Raw genomic sequence first — 22,317 nt, forward strand, 5'->3', positions numbered from 1 at the left:
TGACGCTGCCACCCGTCATAGGGTTACCCGCGCCGGTCTCTGTAACGGGTGACATGTCGCCTATCACAGGGTTACCCGCGCCGGTCTCTGTAACGGGTGACATGTCGCCTATCACAGGGTTACCCGCGCCGGTCTCTGTAACGGGTGACGTGTCGCCTATCACAGGGTTACCCGCGCCGGTCACTGTAACGGGTGACGTGTCGCCTATCACAAGGTTACCCGCGCCGGTCTCTGTAACGGGTGACATGTCGCCTACCACAGGGTTACCCCAGCCGGTCACTGTAACGGGTGACATGTCGCCTATCACAGGGTTACCCGCGCCGGTCTCTGTAACGGGTGACGTGTCGCCTATCACAAGGTTACCCGCGCCGGTCTCTGTAACGGGTGACATGTCGCCTACCACAGGGTTACCCCAGCCGGTCTCTGTAACGGGTGACGTGTCGCCTATCACAAGGTTACCCGCGCCGGTCTCTGTAACGGGTGACATGTCGCCTACCACAGGGTTACCCCAGCCGGTCTCTGTAACGGGTGACGTGTCGCCTACCACAGGGTTACCCGCGCCGGTCTCTGTAACGGGTGACGTGTCGCCTATCACAGGGTTACCCCAGCCGGTCTCTGTAACGGGTGACATGTCGCCTATCACAGGGTTACCCGCGCCGGTCACTGTAACGGGTGACATGTCGCCTATCACAGGGTTACCCGCGCCGGTCTCTGTAACGGGTGACATGTCGCCTATCACAGGGTCATCCGAGCCGGTCACTGTAACGGGTGACATGTCGCCTATCACAGGGTTACCCGCGCCGGTCTCTGTAACGGGTGACATGTCGCCTATCACAGGGTCATCCGAGCCGGTCACTGTAACGGGTGACATGTCGCCTATCACAGGGTTACCCGCGCCGGTCACTGTAACGGGTGACATGTCGCCTATCACAGGGTTACCCGCGCCGGTCTCTGTAACGGGTGACATGTCGCCTATCACAGGGTTACCCGCGCCGGTCTCTGTAACGGGTGACATGTCGCCTATCACAGGGTTACCCCAGCCGGTCACTGTAACGGGTGACATGTCGCCTATCACAGGGTTACCCGCGCCGGTCTCTGTAACGGGTGACGTGTCGCCTATCACAAGGTTACCCGCGCCGGTCTCTGTAACGGGTGACATGTCGCCTACCACAGGGTTACCCCAGCCGGTCTCTGTAACGGGTGACGTGTCGCCTATCACAGGGTTACCCGCTCCGGTCTCTGTAACGGGTGACATGTCGCCTACCACAGGGTTTCCCGCGCCGGTCTCTGTAACGGGTGACGTGTCGCCTATCACAGGGTTACCCCAGCCGGTCTCTGTAACGGGTGACATGTCGCCTATCACAGGGTTACCCCAGCCGGTCTCTGTAATGGGTGACATGTCGCCTATCACAGGGTTACCCGCGCCGGTCTCTGTAACGGGTGACATGTCGCCTATCACAGGGTTACCCCAGCCGGTCACTGTAACGGGTGACATGTCGCCTATCACAGGGTTACCCGCGCCGGTCTCTGTAACGGGTGACGTGTCGCCTATCACAAGGTTACCCGCGCCGGTCTCTGTAACGGGTGACATGTCGCCTACCACAGGGTTACCCCAGCCGGTCTCTGTAACGGGTGACGTGTCGCCTATCACAGGGTTACCCCAGCCGGTCTCTGTAATGGGTGACATGTCGCCTACCACAGGGTTACCCGCGCCGGTCTCTGTAACGGGTGACATGTCGCCTATCACAGGGTTACCCCAGCCGGTCTCTGTAATGGGTGACATGTCGCCTATCACAGGGTTACCCGCGCCGGTCTCTGTAACGGGTGACATGTCGCCTATCACAGGGTTACCCCAGCCGGTCACTGTAACGGGTGACATGTCGCCTATCACAGGGTTACCCGCGCCGGTCTCTGTAACGGGTGACGTGTCGCCTATCACAAGGTTACCCGCGCCGGTCTCTGTAACGGGTGACATGTCGCCTACCACAGGGTTACCCCAGCCGGTCTCTGTAACGGGTGACGTGTCGCCTATCACAGGGTTACCCGCTCCGGTCTCTGTAACGGGTGACATGTCGCCTACCACAGGGTTTCCCGCGCCGGTCTCTGTAACGGGTGACGTGTCGCCTATCACAGGGTTACCCGCGCCGTCACTGTAACGGGTGACGTGTCGCCTATCACAGGGTTTCCCGCGCCGGTCTCTGTAACGGGTGACGTGTCGCCTACCACAGGGTTTCCCGCGCCGGTCTCTGTAACGGGTGACGTGTCGCCTATCACAGGGTTACCCCAGCCGGTCTCTGTAACGGGTGACATGTTGCCTATCACAGGGTTACCCCAGCCGGTCTCTGTAATGGGTGACATGTCGCCTATCACAGGGTTACCCGCGCCGGTCTCTGTAACGGGTGACATGTCGCCTATCACAGGGTTACCCCAGCCGGTCACTGTAACGGGTGACATGTCGCCTATCACAGGGTTACCCGCGCCGGTCTCTGTAACGGGTGACGTGTCGCCTATCACAAGGTTACCCGCGCCGGTCTCTGTAACGGGTGACATGTCGCCTACCACAGGGTTACCCCAGCCGGTCTCTGTAACGGGTGACGTGTCGCCTATCACAGGGTTACCCGCGCCGGTCTCTGTAACGGGTGACATGTCGCCTACCACAGGGTTACCCGCGCCGGTCTCTGTAACGGGTGGCGTGTCGCCTATCACAGGGTTACCCCAGCCGGTCTCTGTAACGGGTGACATGTCGCCTATCACAGGGTTACCCCAGCCGGTCACTGTAACGGGTGACATGTCGCCTATCACAGGGTTACCCGCGCCGGTCACTGTAACGGTTGACATGTCGCCTATCACAAGGTTACCCGCGCCGGTCACTGTAACGGGTGACATGTCGCCTATCACAGGGTTACCCGCGCCGGTCACTGTAACGGGTGACTTGTCGCCTATCACAGGGTTACCTGCGCCGGTCACTGTAACGGGTGACATGTCGCCTATCACAAGGTTACCCGCGCCGGTCTCTGTAACGGGTGACATGTCGCCTATCACAGGGTTACCCCAGCCGGTCTCTGTAACGGGTGACATGTCGCCTATCACAGGGTTACCCCAGCCGGTCTCTGTAACGGGTGACATGTCGCCTATCACAGGGTTACCCGCGCCGGTCTATGTAATGGGTGACATGTCGCCTATCACAGGGTTACCCGCGCCGGTCTTTGTAACGGGTGACATGTCGCCTATCACAGGGTTACCCGCGCCGGTCTCTGTAACGGGTGACATGTCGCCTATCACAGGGTTACCCCAGCCGGTCTCTGTAACGGGTGACATGTCGCCTATCACAGGGTTACCCCAGCCAGTCTCTGTAACGGGTGACATGTCGCCTATCACAGGGTTACCCGCGCCGGTCTCTGTAACGGTGACATGTCGCCTATCACAGGGTTACCCGCGCCGTCACTGTAACGGGTGACATGTCGCCTATCACAGGGTTACCCGCGCCGGTCACTGTAACGGGTGACATGTCGCCTATCACAGGGTTACCCGCGCCGGTCTCTGTAACGGGTGACATGTCGCCTATCACAGGGTTACCCGCGCCGGTCACTGTAACAGGTGACATGTCGCCTATCACAGGGTTACCCGCGCCGGTCTCTGTAACGGGTGACATGTCGCCTATCACAGGGTTACCCGCGCCGGTCACTGTAACGGGTGACATGTCGCCTATCACAGGGTTACCCCAGCCCGTCTCTGTAACGGGTGACATGTCGCCTATCACAGGGTTACCCGCGCCGGTCTCTGTAACGGGTGACGTTTTGCCGGGGTCGGGCTCTGTGTTAGGAACTTGCTAAGTCAGGTGAAGCAGAAGAGATGAGCTGCAGCTATAGATTAGCCATTTGGCAGGTCTCAGCCCCATAGATAAATGTAAACAGTAGCTGTGTGAGCGTCTCTCTGCGCGCCCCTCGTCTCTCTGCGCGCCCCTGCCCTCTCTGCGCGCCCCTCGTCTCTCTGCGCGCACCTCGTCTCTCTGCGCGCCCCTGCTCTCTCTGCGCGCCCCTGCCCTCTCTGCGCGCCCCTCGTCTCTCTGCGCGCCCCTGCCCTCTCTGCGCGCCCCTGCCCTCTCTGCGCGCCCCTGCCCTCTCTGCGCTCCGCTGCCCTCTCTGCGCGCCCCTGCCCTCTCTGCGCTCCGCTGCCCTCTCTGCGCGCCCCTGCCCTCTCTGCGCTCCGCTGCCCTCTCTGCACGCCCCTGCCCTCTCTGCGCGCCCCTGCCCTCTCTGCGTGCCCCTGCCCTCTCTGCGCTCCCCTGCCCTCTCTGCGCTCCCCTGCCCTCTCTGCGCTCCCCTGCCCTCTCTTCGCTCCCTCTCTGCGCTCCCCTGCCCTCTCTGCGCGCCCTCTCTGCGCTCCCCTGCCCTCTCTGCGCTCCCCTGCCCTCTCTGCGCTCCCCTGCTTTCTCTGCGCGCCCCTGCCCTCTCTGCGCGCCCCTGCCCTCTCTGCGCTCCCCTGCCCTCTCTGCGCGCCCCTGCCCTCTCTGCGCTCCCCTGCCCTCTCTGCGCTCCCCTGCCCTCTCTGCGCGCCCCTGCCCTCTCTGCGCTCCCCTGCCCTCTCTGCGCAGATATTTGGATAGCTGGGGACTGGTTATCCTTATTCACATCGCCTTGCTTCTGTGCGCTGATATCATTCATTCATGTCTCTCATTATATACTCCTCGCACCTCCCACGGGAGCCGGCTAACGACTTTACATCTCTGTGAGACGCTGAATTAAAGTGCTAAATCTTGAAAAATCAGGAGTGCCTGTTTAGTGCCCTGTGCTGTACTCGTGTAACTCCCTCTTCCCATGTGAGAGTCATCGTCTCACTGAAGCGTTCCAGAACATGGCAAAGTGACCATCGTCCCCATGTCCTATAACCCCCGCGTCCCACTGCTTACACACGCCCCATCGTCCCCATGCCCTATAACCCCCGCGTCCCACTCCTTCACACGTCCCATCGTCCCTATGTCCTATAACCCCCGCGTCCCACTGCTTACACACGTCCCATCGTCCCCATGCCCTATAACCCCCACGTCCCACTGCTTACACACGTCCCATCGTCCCCATGTCCTATAACCCCCGCGTCCCACTGCTTACACACGTCCCATCGTCCCCATGTCCTATAACCCCCTGCGTCCCACTGCTTACACACGTCCCATCGTCCCCATGTCCTATAACCCCCGCGTCCCACTGCTTACACACGTCCCATCGTCCCCATGCCCTATAACCCCCGCGTCCCACTGCTTACACACTCACCATCGTCCCCATGTCCTATAACCCCCGCGTCCCACTGCTTACACACGTCCCATCGTCCCCATGTCCTATAACCCCCGCGTCCCACTGCTTACACACGTCCCATCGTCCCCATGCCCTATAACCCCCGCGTCCCACTGCTTACACACGTCCCATCGTCCCCATGCCCTATAACCCCCGCGTCCCACTGCTTACACACGTCCCATCGTCGCCATGTCCTATAATCCCCGCGTCCCACTGCTTACACACGCCCCATCGTCCCCATGTCCTATAACCCCCGCGTCCCACTGCTTACACACGTCCCATCGTCCCCATGTCCTATAACCCCCGCGTCCCACTGCTTACACACGTCCCATCGTCCCCATGTCCTATAACCCCCGCGTCCCACTGCTTACACACGTCCCATCGTCCCCATGTCCTATAACCCCCGCGTCCCACTGCTTACACACGTCCCATCGTCCCCATGTCCTATAACCCCCGCGTCCCACTGCTTACACACGTCCCCATCGTCCCCATGTCCTATAACCCCCGCGTCCCACTGCTTACACACGTCCCATCGTCCCCATGTCCTATAACCCCCGCGTCCCACTACTTACACACGTCCCATCGTCCCCATGTCCTATAACCCCCGCGTCCCACTGCTTACACACTCACCATCGTCCCCATGTCCTATAACCCCCGCGTCCCACTGCTTACACACTCACCATCGTCCCCATGTCCTATAACCCCCGCGTCCCACTGCTTACACACGTCCCATCGTCCCCATGTCCTATAACCCCAACGTCCCACTGCATACACACGTCCCATCGTCCCCATGTCCTATAACCCCCGCGTCCCACTGCTTACACACTCACCATCGTCCCCATGCCCTATAACCCCCGCGTCCCACTGCTTACACACGTCCCATCGTCCCCATGTCCTATAACCCCCGCGTCCCACTGCTTACACACGTCCCATCGTCCCCATGTCCTATAACCCCCGCGTCCCACTGCTTACACACGTCCCATCGTCCCCATGTCCTATAACCCCCGCGTCCCACTGCTTACACACTCACCATCTTCCCCATGTCCTATAACCCCCGCGTCCCACTGCTTACACACGTCCCATCGTCCCCATGTCCTATAACCCCCGCGTCCCACTGCTTACACACGTCCCATCCTCCCCATGCCCTATAACCCCTGCGTCCCACTGCTTACACACGTCCCATCGTCCCCATGTCCTATAATCCCCGCGTCCCACTGCTTACACACTCACCATCGTCCCCATGTCCTATAACCCCCGCGTCCCACTGCTTACACACGTCCCATCGTCCCCATGTCCTATAACCCCCGCGTCCCACTGCTTACACACGTCCCATCGTCCCCATGTCCTATAACCCCCGCGTCCCACTGCTTACACACGTCCCATCGTCCCCATGTCCTATAACCCCCGCGTCCCACTGCTTACACACGTCCCATCGTCCCCATGTCCTATAACCCCCGCGTCCCACTACTTACACACGTCCCATCGTCCCCATGTCCTATAACCCCCGCGTCCCACTGCTTACACACTCACCATCGTCCCCATGTCCTATAACCCCCGCATCCCACTGCTTACACACGTCCCATCGTCCCCATGTCCTATAACCCCCGCGTCCCACTGCTTACACACGTCCCATCGTCCCCATGTCCTATAACCCCCGCGTCCCACTGCTTACACACGTCCCATCGTCCCCATGTCCTATAACCCCCGCGTCCCACTGCTTACACACGTCCCCATCGTCCCCATGTCCTATAACCCCCGCGTCCCACTGCTTACACACGTCCCATCGTCCCCATGTCCTATAACCCCCGCGTCCCACTACTTACACACGTCCCATCGTCCCCATGTCCTATAACCCCCGCGTCCCACTGCTTACACACGTCCCATCGTCCCCATGTCCTATAATCCCCGCGTCCCACTGCTTACACACGTCCCATCGTCCCCATGTCCTATAACCCCCGCGTCCCACTGCTTACACACGTCCCATCGTCCCCATGTCCTATAACCCCCGCGTCCCACTGCTTACACACGTCCCATCGTCCCCATGTCCTATAACCCCCGCGTCCCACTACTTACACACGTCCCATCGTCCCCATGTCCTATAACCCCCGCGTCCCACTGCTTACACACGTCCCATCGTCCCCATGTCCTATAACCCCCGCGTCCCACTGCTTACACACTCACCATCTTCCCCATGTCCTATAACCCCCGCGTCCCACTGCTTACACACGTCCCATCGTCCCCATGTCCTATAACCCCCGCGTCCCACTGCTTACACACGTCCCATCGTCCCCATGCCCTATAACCCCCGCGTCCCACTGCTTACACACGTCCCATCGTCCCCATGCCCTATAACCCCCGCGTCCCACTGCTTACACACGTCCCATCGTCCCCATGTCCTATAACCGCCGCGTCCCACTGCTTACACACGTCCCATCGTCCCCATGCCCTATAACCCCCGCGTCCCACTGCTTACACACGTCCCATCGTCCCCATGTCCTATAACCCCAACGTCCCACTGCTTACACACGCCCCATCGTCCCCATGCCCTATAACCCCCGCGTCCCACTACTTACACACTCACCATCGTCCCCATGTCCTATAACCCCGCGTCCCACTACTTACACACTCACCATCGTCCCCATGTCCTATAACCCCCGCGTCCCACTGCTTACACACTCACCATCGTCCCCATGTCCTATAACCCCCGCGTCCCACTACTTACACACTCACCATCGTCCCCATGTCCTATAACCCCCGCGTCCCACTACTTACACACTCACCATCGTCCCCATGTCCTATAACCCCCGCGTCCCACTGCTTACACACGTCCCATCGTCCCCATGTCCTATAACCCCCGCGTCCCACTGCTTACACACGTCCCATCGTCCCCATGTCCTATAACCCCCGCGTCCCACTGCTTACACACGTCCCATCGTCCCCATGCCCTATAACCCCCGCGTCCCACTGCTTACACACGTCCCATCGTCCCCATGCCCTATAACCCCCGCGTCCCACTGCTTACACACGTCCCATCGTCCCCATGTCCTATAACCCCTGCGTCCCACTGCTTACACACGTCCCATCGTCCCCATGCCCTATAACCCCCGCGTCCCACTGCTTACACACGTCCCATCGTCCCCATGTCCTATAACCCCCGCGTCCCACTACTTACACACTCACCATCGTCCCCATGTCCTATAACCCCCGCGTCCCACTGCTTACACACGTCCCATCGTCCCCATGCCCTATAACCCCCGCGTCCCACTGCTTACACACGTCCCATCGTCCCCATGCCCTATAACCCCCGCGTCCCACTGCTTACACACGTCCCATCGTCCCCATGTCCTATATCCCCCGCGTCCCACTACTTACACACTCACCATCGTCCCCATGTCCTATAACCCCCGCGTCCCACTACTTACACACTCACCATCGTCCCCATGTCCTATAACCCCCGCGTCCCACTGCTTACACACGTCCCATCGTCCCCATGTCCTATAACCCCCGCGTCCCACTGCTTACACACGTCCCATCGTCCCCATGTCCTATAACCCCCGCGTCCCACTGCTTACACACGTCCCATCGTCCCCATGCCCTATAACCCCCGCGTCCCACTGCTTACACACATCCCATCGTCCCCATGCCCTATAACCCCCGCGTCCCACTGCTTACACACGTCCCATCGTCCCCATGCCCTATAACCCCGCGTCCCACTGCTTACACACGTCCCATCGTCCCCATGTCCTATAACCCCTGCGTCCCACTGCTTACACACGTCCCATCGTCCCCATGCCCTATAACCCCCGCGTCCCACTACTTACACACGTCCCATCGTCCCCATGCCCTATAACCCCCGCGTCCCACTGCTTACACACGTCCCATCGTCCCCATGTCCTATAACCCCCGCGTCCCACTACTTACACACTCACCATCGTCCCCATGTCCTATAACCCCCGCGTCCCACTGCTTACACACGTCCCATCGTCCCCATGCCCTATAACCCCCGCGTCCCACTGCTTACACACGTCCCATCGTCCCCATGCCCTATAACCCCCGCGTCCTACTGCTTACACACGTCCCATCGTCCCCATGTCCTATAACCCCCGCGTCCCACTGCTTACACACGTCCCATCGTCCCCATGTCCTATAACCCCCGCGTCCCACTGCTTACACACGTCCCATCGTCCCCATGCCCTATAACCCCCGCGTCCCACTGCTTACACACATCCCATCGTCCCCATGCCCTATAACCCCCGCGTCCCACTGCTTACACACGTCCCATCGTCCCCATGCCCTATAACCCCGCGTCCCACTGCTTACACACGTCCCATCGTCCCCATGTCCTATAACCCCTGCGTCCCACTGCTTACACACGTCCCATCGTCCCCATGCCCTATAACCCCCGCGTCCCACTACTTACACACGTCCCATCGTCCCCATGCCCTATAACCCCCGCGTCCCACTGCTTACACACGTCCCATCGTCCCCATGTCCTATAACCCCCGCGTCCCACTACTTACACACTCACCATCGTCCCCATGTCCTATAACCCCCGCGTCCCACTGCTTACACACGTCCCATCGTCCCCATGCCCTATAACCCCCGCGTCCCACTGCTTACACACGTCCCATCGTCCCCATGCCCTATAACCCCCGCGTCCCACTGCTTACACACGTCCCATCGTCCCCATGTCCTATAACCCCCGCGTCCCACTGCTTACACACGTCCCATCGTCCCCATGTCCTATAACCCCCGCGTCCCACTACTTACACACTCACCATCGTCCCCATGTCCTATAACCCCCGCGTCCCACTGCTTACACACGTCCCATCGTCCCCATGCCCTATAACCCCCGCGTCCCACTGCTTACACACGTCCCATCGTCCCCATGCCCTATAACCCCCGCGTCCCACTGCTTACACACGTCCCATCGTCCCCATGTCCTATAACCCCCGCGTCCCACTGCTTACACACGTCCCATCGTCCCCATGTCCTATAACCCCCGCGTCCCACTGCTTACACACGTCCCATCGTCCCCATGCCCTATAACCCCCGCGTCCCACTGCTTACACACGTCCCATCGTCCCCATGTCCTATAACCCCCGCGTCCCACTGCTTACACACGTCCCATCGTCCCCATGCCCTATAACCCCCGCGTCCCACTGCTTACACACGTCCCATCGTCCCCATGTCCTATAACCCCCGCGTCCCACTGCTTACACACGTCCCATCGTCCCCATGTCCTATAACCCCTGCGTCCCACTGCTTACACACGTCCCATCGTCCCCATGCCCTATAACCCCCGCGTCCCACTGCTTACACACGTCCCATCGTCCCCATGTCCTATAACCCCCGCGTCCCACTGCTTACACACGTCCCATCGTCCCCATGCCCTATAACCCCCGCGTCCCACTGCTTACACACGTCCCATCGTCCCCATGCCCTATAACCCCCGCGTCCCACTGCTTACACACGTCCCATCGTCCCCATGTCCTATAACCCCTGCGTCCCACTGCTTACACACGTCCCATCGTCCCCATGCCCTATAACCCCCGCGTCCCACTGCTTACACACGTCCCCATGCCCTATAACCCCCGCGTCCCACTGCTTACACACGTCCCATCGTCCCCATGTCCTATAACCCCCGCATCCCACTACTTACACACGTCCCATCGTCCCCATGTCCTATAACCCCCGCGTCCCACTGCTTACACACGCCCCATCGTCCCCATGCCCTATAACCCCCGCGTCCCACTGCTTACACACGTCCCATCGTCCCCATGCCCTATAACCCCCGCGTCCCACTGCTTACACACGCCCCATCGTCCCCATGCCCTATAACCCCCGCGTCCCACTGCTTACACACGTCCCATCGTCCCCATGTCCTATAACCCCCGCGTCCCACTGCTTACACACGTCCCATCGTCCCCATGCCCTATAACCCCCGCGTCCCACTGCTTACACATGTCCCATCGTCCCCATGTCCTATAACCCCCGTGTCCCACTGCTTACACACGTCCCATCGTCCCCATGTCCTATAACCCCCGCGTCCCACTGCTTACACACTCACCATCGTCCCCATGCCCTATAACCCCCGCGTCCCACTGCTTACACACGTCCCATCGTCCCCATGTCCTATAACCCCCGCGTCCCACTGCTTACACACTCACCATCGTCCCCATGCCCTATAACCCCCGCGTCCCACTGCTTACACACGTCCCATCGTCCCCATGTCCTATAACCCCCGCGTCCCACTGCTTACACACTCACCATCGTCCCCATGCCCTATAACCCCCGCATCCCACTGCTTACACACGTCCCATCGTCCCCATGTCCTATAACCCCCGCATCCCACTGCTTACACACTCACCATCGTCCCCATGCCCTATAACCCCCGCGTCCCACTGCTTACACACGTCCCATCGTCCCCATGTCCTATAACCCACGCGTCCCACTGCTTACACACGTCCCATCGTCCCCATGTCCTATAACCCCCGCGTCCCACTGCTTACACACGTCCCATCGTCCCCATGTCCTATAACCCCCGCGTCCCACTGCTTACACACGTCCCATCGTCCCCATGTCCTATAACCCCCGCGTCCCACTGCTTACACACTCACCATCGTCCCCATGCCCTATAACCCCCGCGTCCCACTGCTTACACACGTCCCATCGTCCCCATGCCCTATAACCCCCGCGTCCCACTGCTTACACACGTCCCATCGTCCCCATGTCCTATAACCCCCGCGTCCCACTGCTTACACATGTCCCATCGTCCCCATGTCCTATAACCCCCGCGTCCCACTGCTTACACACGTCCCATCGTCCCCATGCCCTATAACCCCCGCGTCCCACTGCTTACACACTCACCATCGTCCCCATGTCCTATAACCCCCGCGTCCCACTGCTTACATACGTCCCATCGTCCCCATGCCCTATAACCCCCGCGTCCCACTACTTACACACGTCCCATCGTCCCCATGCCCTATAACCCCCGCGTCCCACTGCTTACACACGTCCCATCGTCCCCATGTCCTATAACCCCCGCGTCCCACTACTTACACACGTCCCATCGTCCCCATGCCCTATAACCCCCGCGTCCCACTGCTTACACACGTCCCATCGTCCCCATGTCCTATAACCCCCGCGTCCCACTGCTTACACACGTCCCATCGTCCCCATGCCCTATAACCCCCGCGTCCCACTGCTTACACACTCACCATCGTCCCCATGTCCTATAACCCCCGCGTCCCACTGCTTACACACGTCCCATCGTCCCCATGCCCTATAACCCCCGCGTCCCACTACTTACACACGTCCCATCGTCCCCATGCCCTATAACCCCCGCGTCCCACTGCTTACACACGTCCCATCGTCCCCATGTCCTATAACCCCCGCGTCCCACTACTTACACACGTCCCATCGTCTCCATGCCCTATAACCCCCGCGTCCCACTGCTTACACACGTCCCATCGTCCCCATGCCCTATAACCCCCGCGTCCCACTGCTTACACACGTCCCATCGTCCCGATGTCCTATAACCCCCGCGTCCCACTGCTTACACACGTCCCATCGTCCCCATGCCCTATAACCCCCGCGTCCCACTGCTTACAAACGTCCCATCGTCCCCATGTCCTATAACCCCCGCGTCCCACTACTTACACACGTCCCATCGTCCCCATGCCCTATAACCCCCGCGTCCCACTGCTTACACACGTCCCATCGTCCCCATGTCCTATAACCCCCGCGTCCCACTACTTACACACGTCCCATCGTCCCCATGCCCTATAACCCCCGCGTCCCACTGCTTACACACGTCCCATCGTCCCCATGCCCTATAACCCCCGCGTCCCACTGCTTACACACGCCCCATCGTCCCCATGTCCTATAACCCCCGCGTCCCACTACTTACACACGTCCCATCGTCCCCATGTCCTATAACCCCCGCGTCCCACTGCTTACACACGCCCCATCGTCCCCATGTCCTATAACCCCCGCGTCCCACTGCTTACACACGTCCCATCGTCCCCATGTCCTATAACCCCCGCGTCCCACTACTTACACACGTCCCATCGTCCCCATGCCCTATAACCCCCGCGTCCCACTGCTTACACACGTCCCATCGTCCCTATGTCCTATAACCCCCGCGTCCCACTGCTTACACACGTCCCATCGTCCCCATGCCCTATAACCCCCGCGTCCCACTGCTTACACACGTCCCATCGTCCCCATGCCCTATAACCCCCGCGTCCCACTGCTTACACACGTCCCATCGTCCCTATGTCCTATAACCCCCGCGTCCCACTGCTTACACACGTCCCATCGTCCCCATGCCCTATAACCCCCGCGTCCCACTGCTTACACACGTCCCATCGTCCCCATGTCCTATAACCCCCGCGTCCCACTGCTTACACACGTCCCATCGTCCCCATGCCCTATAACCCCCGCGTCCCACTGCTTACACACGTCCCATCGTCCCCATGCCCTATGACCCCCGCGTCCCACTGCTTACACACGTCCCATCGTCCCCATGCCCTATGACCCCCGCGTCCCACTGCTTACACACGCCCCATCGTCCCCATGCCCTATAACCCCTGCGTCCCACTACTTACACACGTCCCATCGTCCCCATGTCCTATAACCCCTGCGTCCCACTGCTTACACACGCCCCATCGTCCCCATGTCCTATAATCCCCGCGTCCCACTACTTACACACTCACCATCGTCCCCATGTCCTATAACCCCCGCGTCCCACTACTTACACACGTCCCATCGTCCCCATGTCCTATAACCCCCGCGTCCCACTACTTACACACTCACCATCGTCCCCATGTCCTATAATCCCCGCGTCCCACTGCTTACACACGCCCCATCGTCCCCATGTCCTATAATCCCCGCGTCCCACTGCTTACACACGTCCCATCGTCCCCATGTCCTATAATCCCCGCGTCCCACTGCTTACACACGCCCCATCGTCCCCATGTCCTATAATCCCCGCGTCCCACTGCTTACACACGTCCCATCGTCCCCATGTCCTATAATCCCCGCGTCCCACTGCTTACACACGCCCCATCGTCCCCATGTCTTATAACCGCCGCGTCACACTGCTTACACACGTCCCATCGTCTCCATGCCCTATAACCCCCGCGTCCCACTGCTTACACACGTCCCATCGTCCCCATGCCCTATAACCCCCGCGTCCCACTGCTTACACACGTCCCATCGTCCCCATGTCCTATAACCCCCGCGTCCCACTGCTTACACACGTCCCATCGTCCCCATGCCCTATAACCCCCGCGTCCCACTGCTTACACACGTCCCATCGTCCCCATGTCCTATAACCCCCGCGTCCCACTACTTACACACGTCCCATCGTCCCCATGCCCTATAACCCCCGCGTCCCACTGCTTACACACGTCCCATCGTCCCCATGTCCTATAACCCCCGCGTCCCACTACTTACACACGTCCCATCGTCCCCATGCCCTATAACCCCCGCGTCCCACTGCTTACACACGTCCCATCGTCCCCATGCCCTATAACCCCCGCGTCCCACTGCTTACACACGCCCCATCGTCCCCATGTCCTATAACCCCCGCGTCCCACTACTTACACACGTCCCATCGTCCCCATGTCCTATAACCCCCGCGTCCCACTGCTTACACACGCCCCATCGTCCCCATGTCCTATAACCCCCGCGTCCCACTGCTTACACACGTCCCATCGTCCCCATGTCCTATAACCCCCGCGTCCCACTACTTACACACGTCCCATCGTCCCCATGCCCTATAACCCCCGCGTCCCACTGCTTACACACGTCCCATCGTCCCTATGTCCTATAACCCCCGCGTCCCACTGCTTACACACGTCCCATCGTCCCCATGCCCTATAACCCCCGCGTCCCACTGCTTACACACGTCCCATCGTCCCCATGTCCTATAACCCCCGCGTCCCACTGCTTACACACGTCCCATCGTCCCCATGCCCTATAACCCCCGCGTCCCACTGCTTACACACGTCCCATCGTCCCCATGCCCTATGACCCCCGCGTCCCACTGCTTATACACGTCCCATCGTCCCCATGTCCTATATCCCCCGCGTCCCACTGCTTACACACGCCCCATCGTCCCCATGCCCTATAACCCCTGCGTCCCACTACTTACACACGTCCCATCGTCCCCATGTCCTATAACCCCTGCGTCCCACTGCTTACACACGCCCCATCGTCCCCATGTCCTATAATCCCCGCGTCCCACTACTTACACACTCACCATCGTCCCCATGTCCTATAACCCCCGCGTCCCACTACTTACACACGTCCCATCGTCCCCATGTCCTATAACCCCCGCGTCCCACTACTTACACACTCACCATCGTCCCCATGTCCTATAATCCCCGCGTCCCACTGCTTACACACGCCCCATCGTCCCCATGTCCTATAATCCCCGCGTCCCACTGCTTACACACGTCCCATCGTCCCCATGTCCTATAATCCCCGCGTCCCACTGCTTACACACGCCCCATCGTCCCCATGTCCTATAATCCCCGCGTCCCACTGCTTACACACGTCCCATCGTCCCCATGTCCTATAATCCCCGCGTCCCACTGCTTACACACGCCCCCTCGTCCCCATGTCTTATAACCGCCGCGTCACACTGCTTACACACGTCCCATCGTCCCCATGCCCTATAACCCCCGCGTCCCACTGCTTACACACGTCCCATCGTCCCCATGCCCTATAACCCCCGCGTCCCACTGCTTACACACTCACCATCGTCCCCATGCCCTATAACCCCCGCGCCCACTGCTTACACACGTCCCATCGTCCCCATGTCCTATAACCCCCGCGTCCCACTGCTTACACACGTCCCATTGTCCCCATGTCCTATAACCCCCGCGTCCCACTGCTTACACACTCACCATCGTCCCCATGCCCTATAACCCCCGCGTCCCACTGCTTACACACGTCCCATCGTCCCCATGTCCTATAACCCCCGCGTCCCACTGCTTACACACGTCCCATTGTCCCCATGTCCTATAACCCCCGCGTCCCACTACTTACACACGCCCCATCGTCCCCATGTCTTATAACCCCCGTGTCCCACTGCTTACACACTCACCATCTTACCCATGCCCTATAACCCCCGCGTCCCACATCTTACGTCCCATCGTCCCCATGTCCTATAACCCCCGCGTCCCACTGCTTACACACGTCCCATCGTCCCCATGTCCTATAACCCCCGCGTCCCACTGCTTACACACGTCCCATCGTCCCCATGTCCTATAACCCCCGCGTCCCACTGCTTACACACGTCCCCATGTCCTATAATTCCTGTGTCCCACTGCTTACACACGTCCCTATGCCCTATAAATCTTTCACTTCCATATACTCTTGTCTCTTGCTTCCTATATACCCATTATATTGTAAAGGTATTCAGGACGTGTGTGTGTAACAGAGCTGTCTTTGTGTCTCATAGGAGCGGAAATCCTACAACTGGAAGTGGCGACTCTTCTTGATTAACCTCGTCACGTTCCTGGCATCGGTCATGGTTTTCTTCCGACACAACATGTACTGTGAGCCGGGAGGTACGGCGGATTTAGTGAGGTCGTACTTGGGAGGGGACGGGGAAGGACCAGCTCTGATGCTGCCTGCTTGCATTCCCACAAAAGGGGTCTTTTTAACCACGTTAACCCTGGAATTGGCTCGCAGCAGCTCTGCCTACTCGCGGTGTGTTTTTTGCCACGATGGGAACCAGAGACGACGAATATGTTCCCAAGATACTGCCCGGTAAAAGTAGCGGTTTTAATCTTCCGCATCATACGAGTCAATAGGAAGCCGCAACAGAGGTCTGCTTTAATGTGCCAGCATTGTTGGGTACATAAAATGGCTGCCCACAGGCATGCTGCCAGGAAGTCAACTGGTAACGGGGTTTAAGGTGGCGTGCTCTTAGGGAGAGAGTTGGGGGGCTTGTCTGATGTAGGACTTTATGGTCTTAAAATTGGCACCACCACAAAAACCAAGGACTGACCAATTAGATGGATATGCGTGCTGCTTTAACCACTTAGCTGCCAGGCCTGCCTCCGTTTTAGTGCCCGGCGCGGTAGGTGGCAGGCCCCTGTGGCAGTGAACGGGTTACATTTAAATGGTTGCAAGGAGCTTGTCGTTAACGGTGTAAAAAAATGATATAAACCGAGCGAGAATAAGTGAAACGATAAAACGCTGGTGAAGGATGTTCCAGAATATGTCCGGCTGCAGAACGTCACCCCGCCCCCCCCCCCCCCCCCCCCCGGCTCATCCAATGTTCCGCCTGACAGCCGAACGCGGAGAAGCGCTAAACAATGCGCATGCGTGGTGCACTGTATATATCTGCTCTATTACAGGGGCTCGGGCCAGCACTGCATGACTTATACAGCCAGTCTAACCATCGAGTGTCCCAGGAAGTCCCCTGCAAGTCAGAAGGGCCGAGACTTGCTACTTGTACAAAGTATTAATGGTTGCTTTCCACATCTGTGAGCGATCACCACGATTGGAACAGAAGTGGGAATGGTCCACATCTGTCCACGACCCTGGTGCCCTGCCCGTGGGAGAGGTCCAATAGCCTGGTGACACTCGGGTGCAAAAAATACTTGCAGATGTATATACCAGATTTAAGGTTCCATCCTCGCCGGATCCGCCAGGCGATAGGTCATCGGTTGCGGCTTCCTATTGGTTGATACACCGGCAGCTTCACTGGGAAGTAACTCGGGAAAGTGGCGGGTCAGCACCAGAGCTCTCGCCCCGGAGTCCAATTATGTCAAAGTATAGTTTTGCTATTTTGCGGGTTGCTAATTTGGGGACAGGTTTGGGGAACTTTCTGCACACCGGGCTGGGCCGGGATATAGAGGGATAATCTTCTTGGGTATCACTTCACTCCCGGGATTGTAATGTGATTTTCCTGCCTCTCTCTCCTCCTGTTTTACTTCCTATCATTTTTCTACCTCTTTAATTTTTTTTTTATTTACCCCCTTTTTTTTATCCTTTATTATCTCACTTCCTATGTTTTTCCTTCTCTCTTCTGGCACTCTCCTCTCCCTGTTATTATTTCCCATTCCTCCATTCTCCCCTTCCCCTCTCTTTTTCTCTTTGTTGTCCCTCCCTCTCCCTCTCTCTCTCTCTTTCCTCCCTCTCACCTCTAGTCTACACCATCTTTTCTTTCCTGGAGTACCTGGTCGTCCTTTCCAACATGGCCTTCCACATGACCGCCTGGTGGGACTTTGGCAGCAAAGAGCTTCTCATTTGCTCCCCGGAGGAGGACAAGCGCATCTGAGCACAGAACTGCTCGCCCAACCCCTCTTCACCACCACTGGGACTCCCAAGGAGAGGACCTACCCCTGATGAAGCAGCACACAATCGAGAGATGTTTCTCTTGGTCTCCTGAGACCGTATTCAGTGGAGAACCTCAGTGAGTCAAAACGGGCAGTGTCCGGAGACCTAAAAACGGAAATACCTCGGCCTGTCGTGAGCTGCAGAGGGTACTGTACAAATAGCCAACGGTTAATTTATGTCTTGTGCAGATTACTGAAATCAAATTGGTTTCCAGATCGTGCACAAAGGCACTGGGTCAAAGAAATATGGCTGCTGGAAACATCGTTTATAGGTGAATACAGTGAAGGGGTTAATTTTGTATTTGTTTTATTAACATTTGTTTACAGTGCACCAATAGTTTAACACGGAGCTAATATAATCTATAATAATGCTATATAACAGAGCCAGGCAGGGGTTGGGTTACCATTGGGAGTAGAAAGGACGCGATGAGATCCTGAATGCTGTTATACTGAAATGTAATGGTTAAAGGGGAAGTGTGTGTGTGTGTGTGTGTGTGTGTGTGTGTGTGTGTGTGTGTGTGTGTGTGTTGTTTGATATTTAACCAGTTTCCATTCCCAAACGCCCACAGTTTCATCTAGGACCACAGTGTACGGGTGGCAGTGACCTATTCCAGGGGTCTCGCCTGGGTGACCGACGCCTCTTACCCAAATCTGGCAGCTTATTTTTAAATTCTATTTAAAGTTTGAAAGCTGAGACTTGGGAGGGGTTTCATTTTGTCCGTCTCTAGACGTTCGGAAAGAGTATGCACAGGCAAAACCTCCTTTCTCCCTTTATTGGCTCTCCGATGAGCACAGGCAAAAAAACCCTCCCCTTATCGGCTCTCCGATGAGCACAGGCAGAACCCCCCTCCCCTTATCGGCTCTCCGATGAGCACAGGCAGAACCCCCCTCCTCCCCTTATCGGCTCTCCGATGAGCACAGGCAGAACCCCCCTCCCCTTATCGGCTCTCCGATGAGCACAGGCAGAACCCGCATCCCCTTATCGGCTCTCCGATGAGCACAGGCAGAACCCCCCTCCCCTTATCGGCTCTCCGATGAGCACAGGCAGAACCCCCCTCCCCTTATCGGCTCTCCGATGAGCACAGGCAGAACCCCCCTCCCCTTATCGGCTCTCCGATGAGCACAGGCAGAACCCCCATCCCCTTATCGGCTCTCCGATGAGCACAGGCAGAACCCCCCTCCTGGCCTTATCGGCTCTCCGATGAGCACAGGCAGAACCCGCATCCCCTTATCGGCTCTCCGATGAGCACAGGCAGAACCCCCCCTTCTCCCCTTATCGGCTCTCCGATGAGCACAGGCAAAACCCTCCTCCCCTTATCGGCTCTCCGATGAGCACAGACAGAACCCTCCTCCCCTTATCGGCTCTCCGATGAGCACAGACAGAACCCCCCTCCCCTTATCGGCTCTCCGATGAGCACAGGCAGAACCCCCCTCCCCTTATCGGCTCTCCGATGAGCACAGGCAGAACCCCCCTCCCCTTATCGGCTCTCCGATGAGCACAGGCTGGGATAAGGGGACAGAGAAATCCCTCGGGTGACAGCAGATTGAAGTGGGGGTTTTAACACCATTTTTATGAGTGACTAATATATTGATTATTTTTATATCTGTATTATTTATTATCTATTAATCACTTCAGAGCCGGAGACGTCTGCAGTGCACCGATATCCAATGAGTGGGGGTCCCACCTGGCACTGCAGGGGTTACGGTTTAATGGGGTGGTTGGTGTTATTCATGGGGAGGCAACTCCAGGCCTCAATGACTGAGCCACCTGTGCTGAAGCAGGGATATCCTCAGAACCTGACCTGTTGGTGGCCATTGAGGACTGTCGACCTCCCCTGGTGCAAGTTATGCAGTAGGCTAAATCATGGCAGAAACCACATGCAATCTGTACTGAGCTCCTGCACGAAGGCGGACATCTTTAATGAGCCCTGAATCAATTTGATATATTGTGTGTGTGTATATATATATATATATTTTTTAATAGGAGGTTGGATTTTGTACTTAAATATTTGATTTGGGTGACTGACTAACCCAGTGATTTGTAAGAAAAACCATGTTTTTATTTGGACTGATGAGTACTCTTGTATTAAAACGTCTTGCTGCATATCAGTACCCAGAATCCCTGTGTGCAGTTGAACCACTCTGACTTAAATGGGCGTTTCCGTGCAATAGTGCCCCGATCGGCACTATCGCAGTTTAACGCGTCACTCCCTGTGACGATGAGGAGGATGAAGCGGGTGTGGGGGCCGTGGAAGATACGGACATGCAAGATACGTTTACTGTCTTCGTTGTACCCTGAATGTTAAAGGGGTTGTTGTACCCTCGTTAATCTGCTTGTTTTTGGTTTGCAACCCCTGCCACGGGATCGGTAACGAAACACGTTGCTGATGAAGTGACGGCGCCAGCTGACCGTGAGTAGACTTCGCTGGGTAAACTGTAATAATGAAGAAGACAAAGGCAATGGGGAAATATCATGTTTATAGGGCACAGGAAGCTGTAAAGTAGGGCGCTCTGCCATTACCCAGAATCCTTGTGTGCAGGGCACTGTGACTTCTGCACTGTAAGCCTGACATGCTGCATTGCTCAGTGCAACAGCAGAACCCCCCATACACCCAGGGACTGAAGTGTCTTCATACAAAGTGTTACTAGTGCTGCGCGGGGTGTGCAGACATTGTAACGGGGCGCGTTACACAGTACAGAAGTAGGAAGCGTTCCTCGTGAATATAAATCCTTTCCCCAGTACCTGAATGATCGATGCTGCGTAACACACGGTTCCCATCGCTCCCCGACCACTGTTTGCACGCAGCTGCCACTAGGTTCATACTGTGGGGATTCCAGTGATGCACAGATCCGGACCTGCTGCGTTACCCAGAATTCACCCGTGCCCAACCCCCGAGACACCCGGGGAAGGGGCAATCCCTCCTAGTCCTCAATGCCTATGAATGGCCCTGCCCTTTCTTTGAGTCGTGCCAGTGACATGAGCACAGCGAGCTGACACGCGGGAGGGCTTTATTTCTGCTGCCTGCGCCTTTTGTCGCTGTGTTCAGCAAGCGCTTGCTCAGACACAGTCCCCAGGACAGGGAAGGGTTAATACTATGGATGTGTTCCCCTCCCCGCTCTCCACCTGTAAGTGTTTTTAGCGGTGATCGGAAGAGCAGGGCGATAATCCATCTTCACACTGTGACATGTTAATGCCTCTGTGTGAGCCTGCAGTGCAGACCTGGGGGGTGGGAAGGGGACCCCCCTACAGGTAATGGGTAACGGATGCTGTATCAGGACTGTGGGAAGTCCCCAGAATATTGGGATGGCCCGTGGTCACGGTGGCTGGGAGATGCGCCGGCTACCAAAGTTCTGCAGTATTAATGGTTTCGGAGTATTGTAAATGAGGAACATGAGAATGACTTACTTATTTAATATGTAAATGACAAGGAGGGGAACATTTCCAAAATACCATCCTTTATAATAATAATAAAATAAAAAAAGGGTGTGTACATCATGTATATTAGTGTAAAAACACAACAGGCACACCGGTTATCCTCACACAACAGGTACGCCGGGTATCCTCACACAACAGGCACGCCGGGTATCCTCACACAACAGGTACGCCGGGTATCGTCACACAACAGGTATGCCGGGTATCCTCACACAACAGGTACGCCGGGTAT

General features: G+C 57.6%; 1 protein-coding gene across 3 annotated transcripts in view; it reads left to right on the forward strand.

The window, feature by feature from the left end:
* The window catches only part of PGAP2 (post-GPI attachment to proteins 2), a 75,741-nt gene extending 54,985 nt beyond the window's left edge, over window positions 1-20,756 (forward strand). For all 3 annotated transcript variants that reach the window (XM_075580571.1, XM_075580572.1, XM_075580570.1), the window contains exons 5-6: window positions 16,765-16,873; window positions 18,464-20,756. In XM_075580571.1, coding sequence (XP_075436686.1) covers window positions 16,765-16,873; window positions 18,464-18,594 — 240 coding nt within the window. In that variant the 3' untranslated portion in view covers window positions 18,595-20,756. The remainder of the gene's footprint in view (window positions 1-16,764; window positions 16,874-18,463) is intronic.
* Window positions 20,757-22,317: the final 1,561 nt, after the last annotated feature.

This window comes from Ascaphus truei (genome assembly GCF_040206685.1).
Source record: "Ascaphus truei isolate aAscTru1 chromosome 3 unlocalized genomic scaffold, aAscTru1.hap1 SUPER_3_unloc_2, whole genome shotgun sequence".
NCBI classification, from domain to species: Eukaryota; Metazoa; Chordata; class Amphibia; order Anura; family Ascaphidae; genus Ascaphus; species Ascaphus truei.